The sequence below is a fragment of the Balaenoptera musculus genome, chromosome 8 (genome assembly GCF_009873245.2).
Source record: "Balaenoptera musculus isolate JJ_BM4_2016_0621 chromosome 8, mBalMus1.pri.v3, whole genome shotgun sequence".
NCBI classification, from domain to species: Eukaryota; Metazoa; Chordata; class Mammalia; order Artiodactyla; family Balaenopteridae; genus Balaenoptera; species Balaenoptera musculus.
The window spans coordinates 96,568,189-96,580,775 of record NC_045792.1 but is presented as its reverse complement, the minus strand read 5'-3'; the positions used below and the strand labels follow the sequence as shown (position 1 = coordinate 96,580,775).

The following is a 12,587-nucleotide window of genomic DNA, read 5'->3' as shown; positions in this document are numbered from 1 at the left end:
ATCCATTCACATGATTACACAGAAAAGCAGACTGTGTGTGCAAGCCCAGTTTGAGTTTGCTCTGTCTGTGTGCACATACATGATTTTCGACATCTTCTGGGGCATACTGCATCTAATGCTTTTTATCCCATTTGTTAAAGTTTTCTATTACCTCCGAAAGGGATGTCAGAGGCTATTATCTAGTGGCCTCAAAGGCTACTCCTCAGACTGGAAAAGCCTTGTGAGAACAGGGAGTTGGGAATTAGATCAGAGAAGAGAGGGCTTTCTTCCCGCTGCCTTGCTGTGGGGCTCCTCATTGTGCACTGATGGGAGGGAGGGGGGCATGAACAGAATGAAAGTGCTGAGCAAAAGAATGGTTTGAAATGCTGTCTTTTCCCAGGAGATTTGAGTTTTGTGCCTAAGACATTTTTTTATATATGGAGGACGTGTCATAGAGCGCAGCTTTCAGTTCTAGCCAACCACACCCCAGGAAAGGGGAAAATATAATGTGACACAGAAGCAAAGGACATGATGAAGGAAGAAAGGATGGATTATCTGTGTCTTCATTCCTCCTAGCCTTTGAAGAAAAGGGGAGGGGACAGTTTGTGGGGAGGACTTTAGATCAATCTAGGTGTGCATCCAAAACTTTTGAAGGGGGAATGGGAGTGATAAAAGTAATGCTCCTAATCTCTGACCTACAGATTCTTTATTATTAAATATATCTATTTGCATATTCAACACATTTTTGAAGAGTACCTAGTCAGATCCTTGCTCTCTGAACTGGCAGTGGCTAGACAGGTATGAACGAGACAAAGCCCCTGCTTTCAAACAAATCCCAGTCCCCTGCTGTTCTCCAGGGCTGCTCATTAAGAATCCTACAGTCTCTCACAATCACTGCCAAGGGCAGCTTTGCCCATCCGGCCAGTGTTTATTTTGCCACATGGTTCATCTCTGTTTCCTGTGCACTGCCTGGCATGCAGTAGGTGTTCAGAATGAACAAATGGATATGCTTATCAAGAATTCTTAGTAATTGAAACACAGACAATGTGGGCAAATAGCAGACTAGGTGTCCTAATCCCATGCTGCTGGTCTGCTAAGTGTTTTACATCCTAGACATTAATAACAGGTATTTCCCTTTTTCCTTTCCTTTTGGAAACAGCACCAGTGGTTCTGACAGCTCCCTCTCAGATGGTCTCCCCGTTCACCTACTGAACACAGCAGATGAGGTAAGATTATAGAGACTCTTGCACCCAGAAAGTAGCAGCCTGAAAAAAGCATGACACTACTGGATAATTTGGAAGAATTTTCAACTATCCCAAGATCTGCAGAAAATACAGCAGTAGCATCCTAACTGGTTACCCTGCCCTGGAGTCTTTCATTTGTCCTTTATAACTTTCTTTTTTAAATCTGGGGGGAAACATGCGAGGACTCCATATTTATTCCAAAATTAATTAAAAATGGGGAAAAAAAGTTTAACTAAAAGTGAAACCCATGTTAAGAGATAGAGGTTGTTAAAAATGACCCAGAATTTCCCTGGTGGCGCCGTGGTTAAGAATCTGCCTGCCAATGCAGGGGACACAGGTTCGATCCCTGGTGCGGGAAGATCCCATATGCTGCGGAGCAACTAAGCCCCTGCACCACAACTACTGAGCCTGCGTGCCACAACTACTGAAGCCCGCTGCCTAGAGCCCGTGCTGCGCAACAAAAGAAGCCACCACAATGAGAAGCCCGTGCACCACAACGAAGAGTAACCCCCACTCGCCGCAACTAGAGAAAGCCCGCGCGCACGCAGCAACGAAGACCCAACGCAACCAAAAATAAATAAATAAAATATAAATCAATTTTTAAAAAATGACCCATACTTTTTTATTTTAATAAATTTATTTATTTATTTATTCATTTATTTATTTATTTATTTATTTTTGGCTGCGTTGGGTCTTCGTTGCTGCGCGGGGGCTTTTCTCTAGTTGCGGTGAGTGGGGGTTCCTCTTCGTTGCGGTGCGTGGGCTTCTCATTACGGTGGCTTCTCTTGTTGTACAGCACGGGCTCTAGGCACACGGGCTTCAGTAGTTGTGGCATGCAGGCTCAGTAGTTGTGGCTCACGGGCTCTAGAGCACAGTAGTCGTGGCACACGGGCTTAGTTGCTCCATGGCATGTAGGATCTTCCCAGACCAGGGCTCAAACCTGTGTCCCCTGCACTGGGAGGCAAATTGTTAACCACTGCGCCACCAGGGGAGTCCCACAAATGACCCATACTTTTTAAAAAGTGTTTCTTTGTTTACATGGTCTTAGGTAGTTTTTTTATATTTCCATATATTAAGTAATTTTTCTTCTGCCCCATCTATTAACAGACTTGTTTTTTACATAGATGGTATAAGAGCTTTAGAAACAGCAAAATGTTTGTTGTGGTTCATCATGCACCTGATTTCCTAGTTGCATTAAGAAGTATCTTCATCCTAGGGTGAGTTTAAGGCTGTGTCAGAAGGAGCCAGCCGTATCAGACTGGACCCCACAGTTTCTTCAGCTGGACTTACAGCAGCATCAGTATAAGCTTCACCACTCCATAGGTGCCTGGAAAACTAGTCCTGAGCTTCATTTGCTTAATTATTAAAGCCACCCTATGGTAACAACCAAACTGTATCTATTAAGCACACATCTAATAATCAGTATTATCTGTACCTGCCAATATTGCCACAAGTAATGTGCTTTCCCGTTTTATATCACAGATATTTGGTTATTGGTATAGGTGCCCCTTTGGCAGTGTATCTATAATAGGGGGATTTGGGCGGTGTTAAGTGGGGAGGGGTCTCTGGTAATGAGGTAACTGAACTGTTTTTTGATTCTCCAAACCAACGACAGTTCAACACTGTGAGGGCACACATACTGGGTTAGCCATTGTGTCTTGAGTGTTGTGTGAAAAGAGTGCTACATGTGGGTGGGCGTACCTCTGGAATGCTCAATGGCGAATTTCTCTGTACTTTCTGGAATAGTTGAATCAGAAGAAGAAGATGTATAAGAAGAAAAGAAGGAAGCCACTTCAGTCTAGGAAACAGCGAAATAAACAGTATCAGAAAAGTAATTTGATGCAGGAGTCAAAGTTAACAGAAGATGCCCCAGTAAGAAAGCTCTGCTGCCTACTTCTACTGTCCAGTTAGAGTGTTCTACAGAGGGAGCAGGACAAAGAGTTAAGGTTTACTCTAAACCAGAAAGGGAAATGGGGCAGGGGGAAGTTTTCTATTTGGATTTCAGAACTCTTCCATGGGCCCTCTGGATATCCCTAAGCAGATTTCAGCTTAGCCCACTAATCCTCCACTACACTCTAGCATAGCAAGTCTGGATTTCCAGAGGAAGGAGGTGGTAATGGAAAAGTGGTGGCTAGAACTAGACCAGAGTTGCCGGGTGGCTGAGAATTCAGGCTTGGTCCAGGCTAAGGACACTGGGATACCTCCTTCCTAGCTGCCACACCCACACCATACCCCCTGCTTTCTAAAGATGAAAATGCTTTCAGAGGTGGGAGTTTTACTCTTGGGTGAATTGGGTCAGTTATGAGTAGATTAATTATAATAGAGCAACTGAAAAATATTCTCTTTGCAATCCTTCTAGGAAGGGGCAGGGTTTGCTTCTACTCTGCAAAAGCAGCCTGCTTTTTTCAAAAATTCAGAGAATACCAGTTCTTCAATGATGAAAAATGAAAAACCAAGGTTGAATGAGGTAGTATTTTTGCTTGACTTTTTTTTTTTCACTCACTCATGGAAAATTTATTAAAACCTTTTTTTTGGTAATATGTTTAAAGTGTACAACATGATGATTTGATATATATATATATACATTGAGAAAGGATTGTCACTGTTTAGTTAATTAACACATCCTTCACCTCAAATAAATATTCACTTTTTTTTTTTTTTTTCTGAGAACTCTTAAGTCCTACTCTGTTAGCAAATTTAAATTATACAACACAGTACTATCAGCTACAGGTACCGTGCTATACATGATAATCTTCACACGTCATTCATTTTATAACTGAAAGTTTGTATCCTTTTACCACCCTCTCCCTATTTTCCCCAATCCCAAGTACCTGGCAACCACCATTCTACTCTCTGTTTCTATGAGTTTGATTTTTTTTTTTAGATTCCACATATAAGTGATACCATGCAGCATTTGTCTTTGTCTGGCTCATTTCACTTAGCATAATGCCCTCCACCCATGTGAATATATTTTGTTGCAAATGGCAGGATTTCCTTCCTTTTTAAGGCTGAATTATGTTGTTTGCAAGTATTTTCTCCCATTCGATAGGTTATCTTTTCATTTTATTGATTGTTTCCTTTGTTGTGCGGAAGCTTTTCAGTTTTAGTCTCGCTTGTTTATTTTTGCTTTTATTGTCTTTGCTTTTGATGTCAAATCCAAAAAATCATTGCCAGTGTCAAGGACTTTACCCCCTATGTTTTCTTCTAAAAGTTTTACAGTTTGGGATCTTGAATTTAACTTTTTAATCCATTTTGGGTTGACTTTTGTGTATGGTATAAGATGGGGTACAGTTGAATTCTTTTGCATGTGGATATCTAGTTTTCCTAGCACCATTTATTAAGGATACAATCTTTTCCCCACTGGTTATTTTTGGCTCCTTTGTTGAAAATTAATTGACTATATATGCATGAGTTTATTTCTGGGCTCCCTATTCTGTTCCGTTCTTGACTTTTTGTCACACAGATTCTCTGATTTTTCCAATTAGTACGTCTCTCTCAGAGGGTGAAGAGTGCAATAGCCCTCTGTCACTCTCACTGTCAGTGCCACTAGGAGCAGGGGGACATTAAAATTGGTGGGGACACTGACACTGCTTTGGATTAGACACCACTGAAGTCTGATATCACATGTTGGTGAATTGTGATTTTATACCCAAAACATAAGAGCGGGCTGCTTTACCATCCATCCATCCATTCAGCAAATTGTATTGTGTAACTACTACATGCCAGGCCGTCTACTGGATGCTGGGAGTGCAACAGTGAACAAAACACTATCCCTGCCTCAGGGACCTTAGGGTCTGCTGGGTATTTTAACAAGTAAGCAGGGAGTTACATACAGAGTAGGATGCAGTAGGAAACAGAGGAGACAAATTCACCCAACTTTTAGTACTTTGGAGTGTGGCTATAAAATCCTTGGTTCTTTTATGTATAAAAATAGGTTTGGGTACAATAGTAGCCAAATAGGGTGCATGAGGCCCTCCTCGTGTGGAGTGCTGCCCTGTGGTTACGAATGGTAGAATAAGGTCCCACAGCATTACACAGAGGAGCCCGCACCAAGCACAGCCATCTCTGTCCAGTACTGAGGGCCATTCGGTGTCTAGTGTAATCACGGCAAGAGCACAAGCTATGGGGTCTGTCTGGAGTTCAAATTCCATCCCCACTATGTAGTTTTCCGTGAGTTACTTAACCACCCAGGGGCTCAGTTGCTGCATCTAAAATGTTGGGGTAATAATATCTACACATAAGGTTGTTGAGAATATTTGATGTGAAACCATGTGTGAAGTATGTGGCATATGGTAGGCATTCAATAAGTATTAGTTTCCTTCTTTTCTTCAAATTACTATTTGTTTGTGTTCTGCCTCTCTTTTCATGTTAGAGTATCATAATGAATCAACATGCGTGAATAAAAAATACTCTGTGTGTTTTATATAATCACACTTGTCCAAGTGGAAAATTTAGTGAGAATGTGTTCATTTATTTTAGTTAAATGGAAGAGACAAAGGCACCTCCCTGGGCCCATCAAAAATGACCACCTTGATTTTGACTAAGAATAAAGAGAGAATGCAGGTATTTCACCTAATATATGTATATATATGCCAGCAATTAATTTATTTTTCAAATGTATTATGCGATTTGGAGGGGTGGTGATCTGCAATCCACACAGTATCACCTCCTTGGATTTGTTCTGCTGAGGTGAACATCTAACGTCGTTTGCACTCTCAGGCTACAAAACACCTCACCAGCCAGGGGCATAGCCCACAAAGTACTGCAGGACGGAGGAAGCCCAGCCAGGGCTGAAAGCTTGCCACGGAGAATTTAGTTTCATTTCAATGAACATTTGTTAGGCAGCTATTATTTTGTAAATCCATGGCAACATTTCAGGTAGAAAATGATGGTGAACGCAGTGATTCTCAACCCTAGGAGGTGTTAACAAACCGGGGTGCCACCATCAGTTGTGAGGGGTGTTTCACATCCACTGTTACAGTGATCGTTCGGTACCGAGGTTTGTGAACGATTTGCTTTTTTAAAATAATAAGTTAGAACGAATTCATATTTATCCCTATAATAACATCTCTCTTGCTCATTTGCACTTGCATATTCTTTCCTGAGAGGGAGGAAAAAGAAGTAAAGAAACAGCTGGTGAGCTGTGGTTTCAAATAGCCCTGATTGTGTCTGTGGGAAAGTGCTGCTCACATGTGTCCGGGTGGAGCAAAGACTGAGGACCACTGGATTACTGTAGGTGCACTGGGTATAGCATGGATGATCCTCTCAAGGTGAAGTCCCTGCCGTCTTCCCACGTCTGCTGCTTGGGAATTCTCAGGATGATGCTCTCATTTACCCGTCAGTATCTTATGGAGGACCTACTATGTGTGGGGCCCTTTGAAGACTGTATGACATGAGCCCTCCCTTAAGGCCGTGGTCCTCTAGGAGGGGTAACAAGGTAGATAGTCCAACCACCATGATATAACAGAAACAGAGCAGTGAAAAGAGAGATGTAGATAAAGTCAAATCAAAGAGGATTCTGTCTTGACACACTGATAAGTGATGACTGTCCTCTTTCCTCATACAGCATCCACTGCAAGATGTCTGTGGGTGGCTAAAACCATATCCTACCACTGAAACATGCGAGTTAGGCTGTAACATGTAACTAGGGATTCAGTTAAACACAATGTAGTAGACGAATGCCTTGCAAACCTTTACTTTTACTTCATTTTCTTTAAATTTCTAATTTAATGTTTCTTTAACAGAGATGTAGGCATTTAACTTCCGTGGCAGGTCAGATAAGCAGAGTTTTAAAAAGGGGACAGTCTCCCAGCTTGTAAATTAAGCTCTTCTCTTCCTTTGTGTAATGTTTCTAGACAGCTTATAAAACGCAGTCCCTAAACTTCTCAGGGCAATTAAAATATTGCCCATGGACCTTTCTTTGGCTATCTGAGGGACTAGGACAAATGCTTGATTGACCCCTGCCCTGTAACAACGTCAGCTACTTTGGTATTTGAGGGGAAACGCAAATATTTCTCACTGACTCCTGCGAAACCAGCACCAACCCTAACTATAACTTCAGGAATTGCAGCATCAAGTGGTTCACCTTTTATGTCTTGTCTGCACAGAGAGAGAAGCCAGGATTTACAGTATCATGCTCTCCAAAGAGAAACACAAACCCCAGCCAAGAGCCAGCTCCAGATACGAAGCCAAACTGGTCCAGGAACAGATATCCTGCCACAAAGGGAGGCCGTACGACTGCGGTGGTATACCCATCCTTGCACATATACACCTACCCATAGGGTGCCTGGGCCATGCCACACAGGTGCTTTCTTGCTGTGTTTTGGGTTAGACACATCTTGTAACGAAGGGATTTGTATGCTAGGGAATTACGTTCATTTGTGGTATCCTGTGTTGTGTGTTCATCATGCACTGTCCTCACCCCAGGTGCTTACACTGTGTTCATGCTCTCAAGATGCATACCTCACAAATTAAATTATTTTTTCATAAAATGAAATTTTATTGTGATGTATCCAAAAGCTTCCCTTATCAGAAATCGAAGTGTGTGCTCGTGAAACTACAACACAGATATACCTCAGTTTAACCAATAGATATTCTCTCTAAAATTATGTGCAAATCAATTTTAAAAGTGCAAACTCTGTTTTAAAGGTATTCTGGGAGTTTACTATGTTAAAAGTCTTGTGTCAAAGCTTTCTAGTGTTGAATGATCAGTCTCACTGGGGTATATCACGTTTGCTCAGGGTGAGGTGTTCCCACATAGAGAAAACAACTCATGTATTACCTGGAAGTCAGTGTTGCATATATTGTGTTCAGCACGGTTATGTAAGTTTTTTAACCCATTGATTAAAATTCTTTCTCCCCCACAAATTGTTCCCTTTGATTGGTTAACTGCATAATCTTGTGTGAATAGATATTTGAGATTTTCTATCCCTCGCAAGCACCAAGCACCATCTGCCGGCTACGGCCTGCACGTCAACGTGCTGGAGTCATGTTACACAAGGGTCACTCCAGTTCATGCCAGGCCTCCTATTTTGACTTTTCCTGCTTCCTTTCACATTGGATTGAAAGTTTCCTAGTACGTTTTTTGTCATCACTTTTAAACTCTTTCAGCCACCACCACTACCTAGATGACTAGAGATTAGAACCAAATGGCAACACATTTTATTATAATCCCAGTGTCTGTGTCTTTTTTTTTTTAATTAATAGACTTTATTTTGAGAACAGTTCTAGATTTACAAAGAAATTGAGGAAATAGTACAGAGAGTTCCCATATACTGCCCACCTCTCCCCACACACACTGTGTGCGTGGGTTTTTTTTGGGTTTTTTTGGTTTTGTTTTTGTTTTTAATTAATTAATTTATTTATTTTTGGCTGCGTTGGGTCTTCGTTGCTGCACGCAGGCTTTCTCTAGTTGCGGCGAGCAGGGACTCCTCTTCGTTGCGGCGAGTGGGCTTCTCATTGCGGTGGCTTGTTGCAGAGCAAGGGCTCTAGGCGCGTGGGCTTCAGTAGTTGTGGCACGCGGGCTTCAGTAGTTGTGGCTCACAGGCTCTAGAGCGCAGGCTCAGCAGTTGTGATGCACGGGCTTAGTTGCTCCGTGGCATGTGGGATCCTCCTGGACCAGGACTTGAACCCGTGTCCCCTGCATTGGCAGGCGGATTCTTAACCACTGCACCACCAGGGAAGCACCGTGTGTGTGTTTTTAAAGGGAATATCTGCCCATGCTCTTTACATAGGAGTTTGCAAATGGCCTTCTTCTATTCCACATCTTACACCCTAAAACTATTAGTCAACATTTTAAGTATCTAGAAATCACCCAGCCAAAACCCCACTTTTTGTTCCTAAAAGGATATCTTTAAAGGACAAGTCCCAAAACAAACCACTGAGAGCAAGCCTTGTTTGAAAGTTGTTCAGAAATACTTGGTTTTTGCTCCAAATAATTTTGGAAGAAGTTTATTAAAAGCACCCCAGTATGATATTTTTGGAATAAAAAACTAGAATACATGATCAGATTTTTTTTTAAGTGCTTTTTGAGAGTGAAAAGCTTCCTGAGAGCTGTGGTTTGGCTGCTAAGATATCAAAGGGGCAAAAAGGAGAGAATCCAATGCAATCCAGGCACAGCCTCCACATCCACTAATTGCCGAAAGGCCATGGCAGTTCAGTGTTGGGCCCTGCCCAGCTCACAGTCAGTCCTGTAAAGTAGTAGCTATTTGTTTTCTTTAGAAAAGAGGGGCAAGTTTGCCTGCTTAGATTAAGAGAAAGTGCCCCGCAGGGCATTTACATGCTACAGCATCTAAGCCAATATGTCTATCATTTCTCATTGTGCTTTTTTTTTTAAACATATCTTTTTTTAAAAAAATTATTTATTTATTTTTGGCTGCACTGGGTCTTCGTTGCTGTGCGCCGGCTTTCTCTAGTTGCGGCGAGTGGTCTTTGTCCTGGTGCGCAGGCTTCTCATTGAGGTGGCTTCTCCTGTTGCGGAGCACGGGCTCTAGGTGCACAGGCTTCAGTAGTTGTGGCACATGGGCTCAGCAGTTGTGGCTGTAGAGCACAGGCTCAGTAGTTGTGGTGCACAGCTATAGCGAGAAATAATGCTATGTGAAAATTCCAACTTCCTGCTGGCACTCCTACCCTAAGACATGGGCTCTTGCCCCAAATTCATCAGTCAGAAAGAGTGCACTCAGCAGTGACTTAGGAACTAAGGAGAATGCAGTGATGTGTCAGACTCCATTCCTGTGCTTAAAGCCCAGGTGGGAACAGATTAGTGAACCAAAGCAAGCCTGTCAGTAAGGCACTCTGCTATAGCTTTAGAACGTTGTCGTGGGTTAAAGAGAGCCACCAACTGAAATGTGAAGTACCTGGGTTTGAATCCCACCCAGGCTCGGGGGTGGTGGGTGCAGTTGCTTAACAGCTCTGGACCTTCGTTCTCTGACCTGAAGTGAAGTGACTGTCCAGGTGAAATGATCTCTAAGGCCCCTTCATTTTTACAAAATCACGTTGGTTTGAATACTTCCCCCAGCTGTTGATCATGGATTGCAGTAAGGTGCCTAAAACAGCTTCCCTCTCGGGCCTGAACCAGCTAGGGCCTCTCTCACCCAGCCTCTGGTCCTCGGGGAAACAAAGCCACTTTGGTGGCTCTAAGTACAGCCCCCTCCCTCTCACCACCCCCCCCCCCAAGCGTGGCACAAGCCGTCTCTCCCCCCGGCCCCCTGAACCGTTGGATTCAGTGACCAGAAATCACTTCAGTAAACCCCTTCTCAGCTGAGCTCAAACTCCAGCCACTCCCCTTCCTTTCTCTTGGCTTCACTTCCTCCCCCATTCAGCCCAGACTCCAGGGTGCATTACATCAACCCCTTCCCTGCCAGCACCCCAGACTCCTCACCCTCTGTGCTTCTGCCACATCCACCTGGTAGTTCCCCAACTTTGGCTCCTTCCAGCCATCCCGACCATCTGTCTTCTCCACTCCTACACCCAGGCTGCCAGGATGGCTGCAGGAAAACCTGTCCTTGAGCAAACCGGGGCCACCGCTCACGTGTCTCCTCCAGCCTCAGAAATGTATCCTGTGCTGCTGAAATGGAAGCTCTCTCACCCTTCCTTCTCCGTGGCTATTTTACACCCCCTCCCTTTCCTCAAGTCCCCACTCCCTCACAGCAAACAGTCTTGTTAGGACGAAATGGTCAAGAAAGAAGCTAGGCTGTGGTGGGGTGGGGGAAGGAGAAAACTACAAACAAATTCTCAACTCTTTTTAGTAGGTTTGTTTATGTACTTGTATTGGCAAAATGATTCTGAAAGTATTTTAGGTGTATTACATGATCGGGCAAATGAATAAATGTGTTGATGTTGTTAAGAGCCAGGGTTCTCACTCTGGAAAAAGAAACATACAAATATTTAATGGAGGGAAACAAGAAAAAACCCTGTGGAAGTGGATTGGAATTGGAGATATCAGTGTGCACTCATGATTTCTAAAATATGTATAGGTATGTATATTCACATGTATATATATTCAGCTCTGTCTGCTAAGAGGGCCTAAAATCAGACACACCCCATTAACAATAAGCATATTTTGCACTGAGATCTTGTACTCTCATACCGTTCCCCTCTGAAGGGAATCAGGGTTCATTAGAGAAATGGCTGCTTCCAGGGCTGGTACATTGCAAATATGAGATGAGCAGCCTGGAATATTTTGTTATGCCAAAAAGTAAGAAAGTACTTTAAAAAAAAAATTAGTAGGAGGCATTTCATAGGACAAAGGAGCCAGCTTGAAGGAGCTGCCACCAGCCAAAGCTGGGATATTAGGTACCAAAATGATTAAGGACATTCATAAATTACAACCCATTGAAAAAATTAGGAATCAGTGAGTTAATGAGAAAGGGAGAGAGAGAGAGAAGAGAAAGAAAGTAGAATGAATGCTGAGAGTCAAATGGTGAATGCAGAGGGAGTGCTGGAGTTGGAATCAACATTTTGCAACCACCATAGTAAAATGAGTCAGGCAAGAATCACCAATGGAGGCTAAATTTAGAAGGAAATATGAGGAGCAGGATATTTGCATGGGTTCAAAGTGTCTCCACTCAGATTGCTTACTAGCTGTAAAGGAAAAAATAGTTAACTATGTGATGAAGAAATTGGACAACATCTTGACTGAGTGACCACTGAGGAGTGGATTGACATCATGTAATTCTGATGCGACGCCTGAGAACACATCACATATGTAGTATTCTGGCTGGAAATGCATACCCTGAATCTAATCATGAAACATGAGACAAAGGCAAAATAAGGAACATTCTACCTAAAACAAAAATCTAGACTCTGGCATCAGAATGTCTGGGTTCAAATGCTGGCTTTACTGGTTTTATGACCTTAGGCAAGTTACTCTCTCAAAGACTCAACTTCCTCATCTGTGAAATGGGAACACTAGCAGGACCCACCTTTCAGGATGAGAGAATGCACATAATGCACTTATTAGAGTGCCTTACACGTAAAAGGCTCTCAGGAATGGTTAGCGGCCATTACTCTTGTCCACCCTGCCTTCCTTTCCTTTGTTTTTAGAGAAAAAAGTGCCCAGTTTCAGGTTTAAGGCTAACCTCTCCACCTATGTTTCAATTCCATCTCCCCAACTTTTCTCAAACTTTCTGCTTTGCTTTATTCCCTCTTCTGTATTTCTCTCTCTCTACCGGCAACTTCCCTGTAGCCCAAAAACATGCCAAGCCCTTCTCATCTTTAAAGAAAAGACAAAACCTTCTGTCATGTCCTGTAAAGTTTGCATTCCTTGCTGTCTCCACTCCCCACCTTCTAAAAGTTCTCACCTCCCATTTTTTGTAGGCCCACGATGTGTCAAGAGCTTTACCTTTACATGGGAGATAGATACTA

At 42.8% G+C, this 12,587-nt stretch overlaps 1 protein-coding gene across 8 annotated transcripts in view; it reads left to right on the top strand.

The window, feature by feature from the left end:
* AGBL2 (ATP/GTP binding protein like 2) overlaps positions 1-8,086 on the top strand; it is a 42,437-nt gene extending 34,351 nt beyond the window's left edge. For 3 of the 8 annotated variants that reach the window (XM_036861650.1, XM_036861649.1, XM_036861642.1), the window contains 5 exons: positions 1,139-1,205; positions 2,970-3,095; positions 3,583-3,690; positions 5,703-5,786; positions 7,331-8,050. In XM_036861650.1, coding sequence (XP_036717545.1) covers positions 1,139-1,205; positions 2,970-3,095; positions 3,583-3,690; positions 5,703-5,786; positions 7,331-7,504 — 559 coding nt within the window. In that variant the 3' untranslated portion in view covers positions 7,505-8,050. Of the gene's footprint in view, positions 1-1,138; positions 1,206-2,969; positions 3,096-3,582; positions 3,691-5,702; positions 5,787-7,330 lie in introns of all 8 variants that reach the window. The other 5 variants (XM_036861644.1, XM_036861643.1, XM_036861648.1 and 2 more) reach the window with 5 other exon arrangements.
* Positions 8,087-12,587: the final 4,501 nt, after the last annotated feature.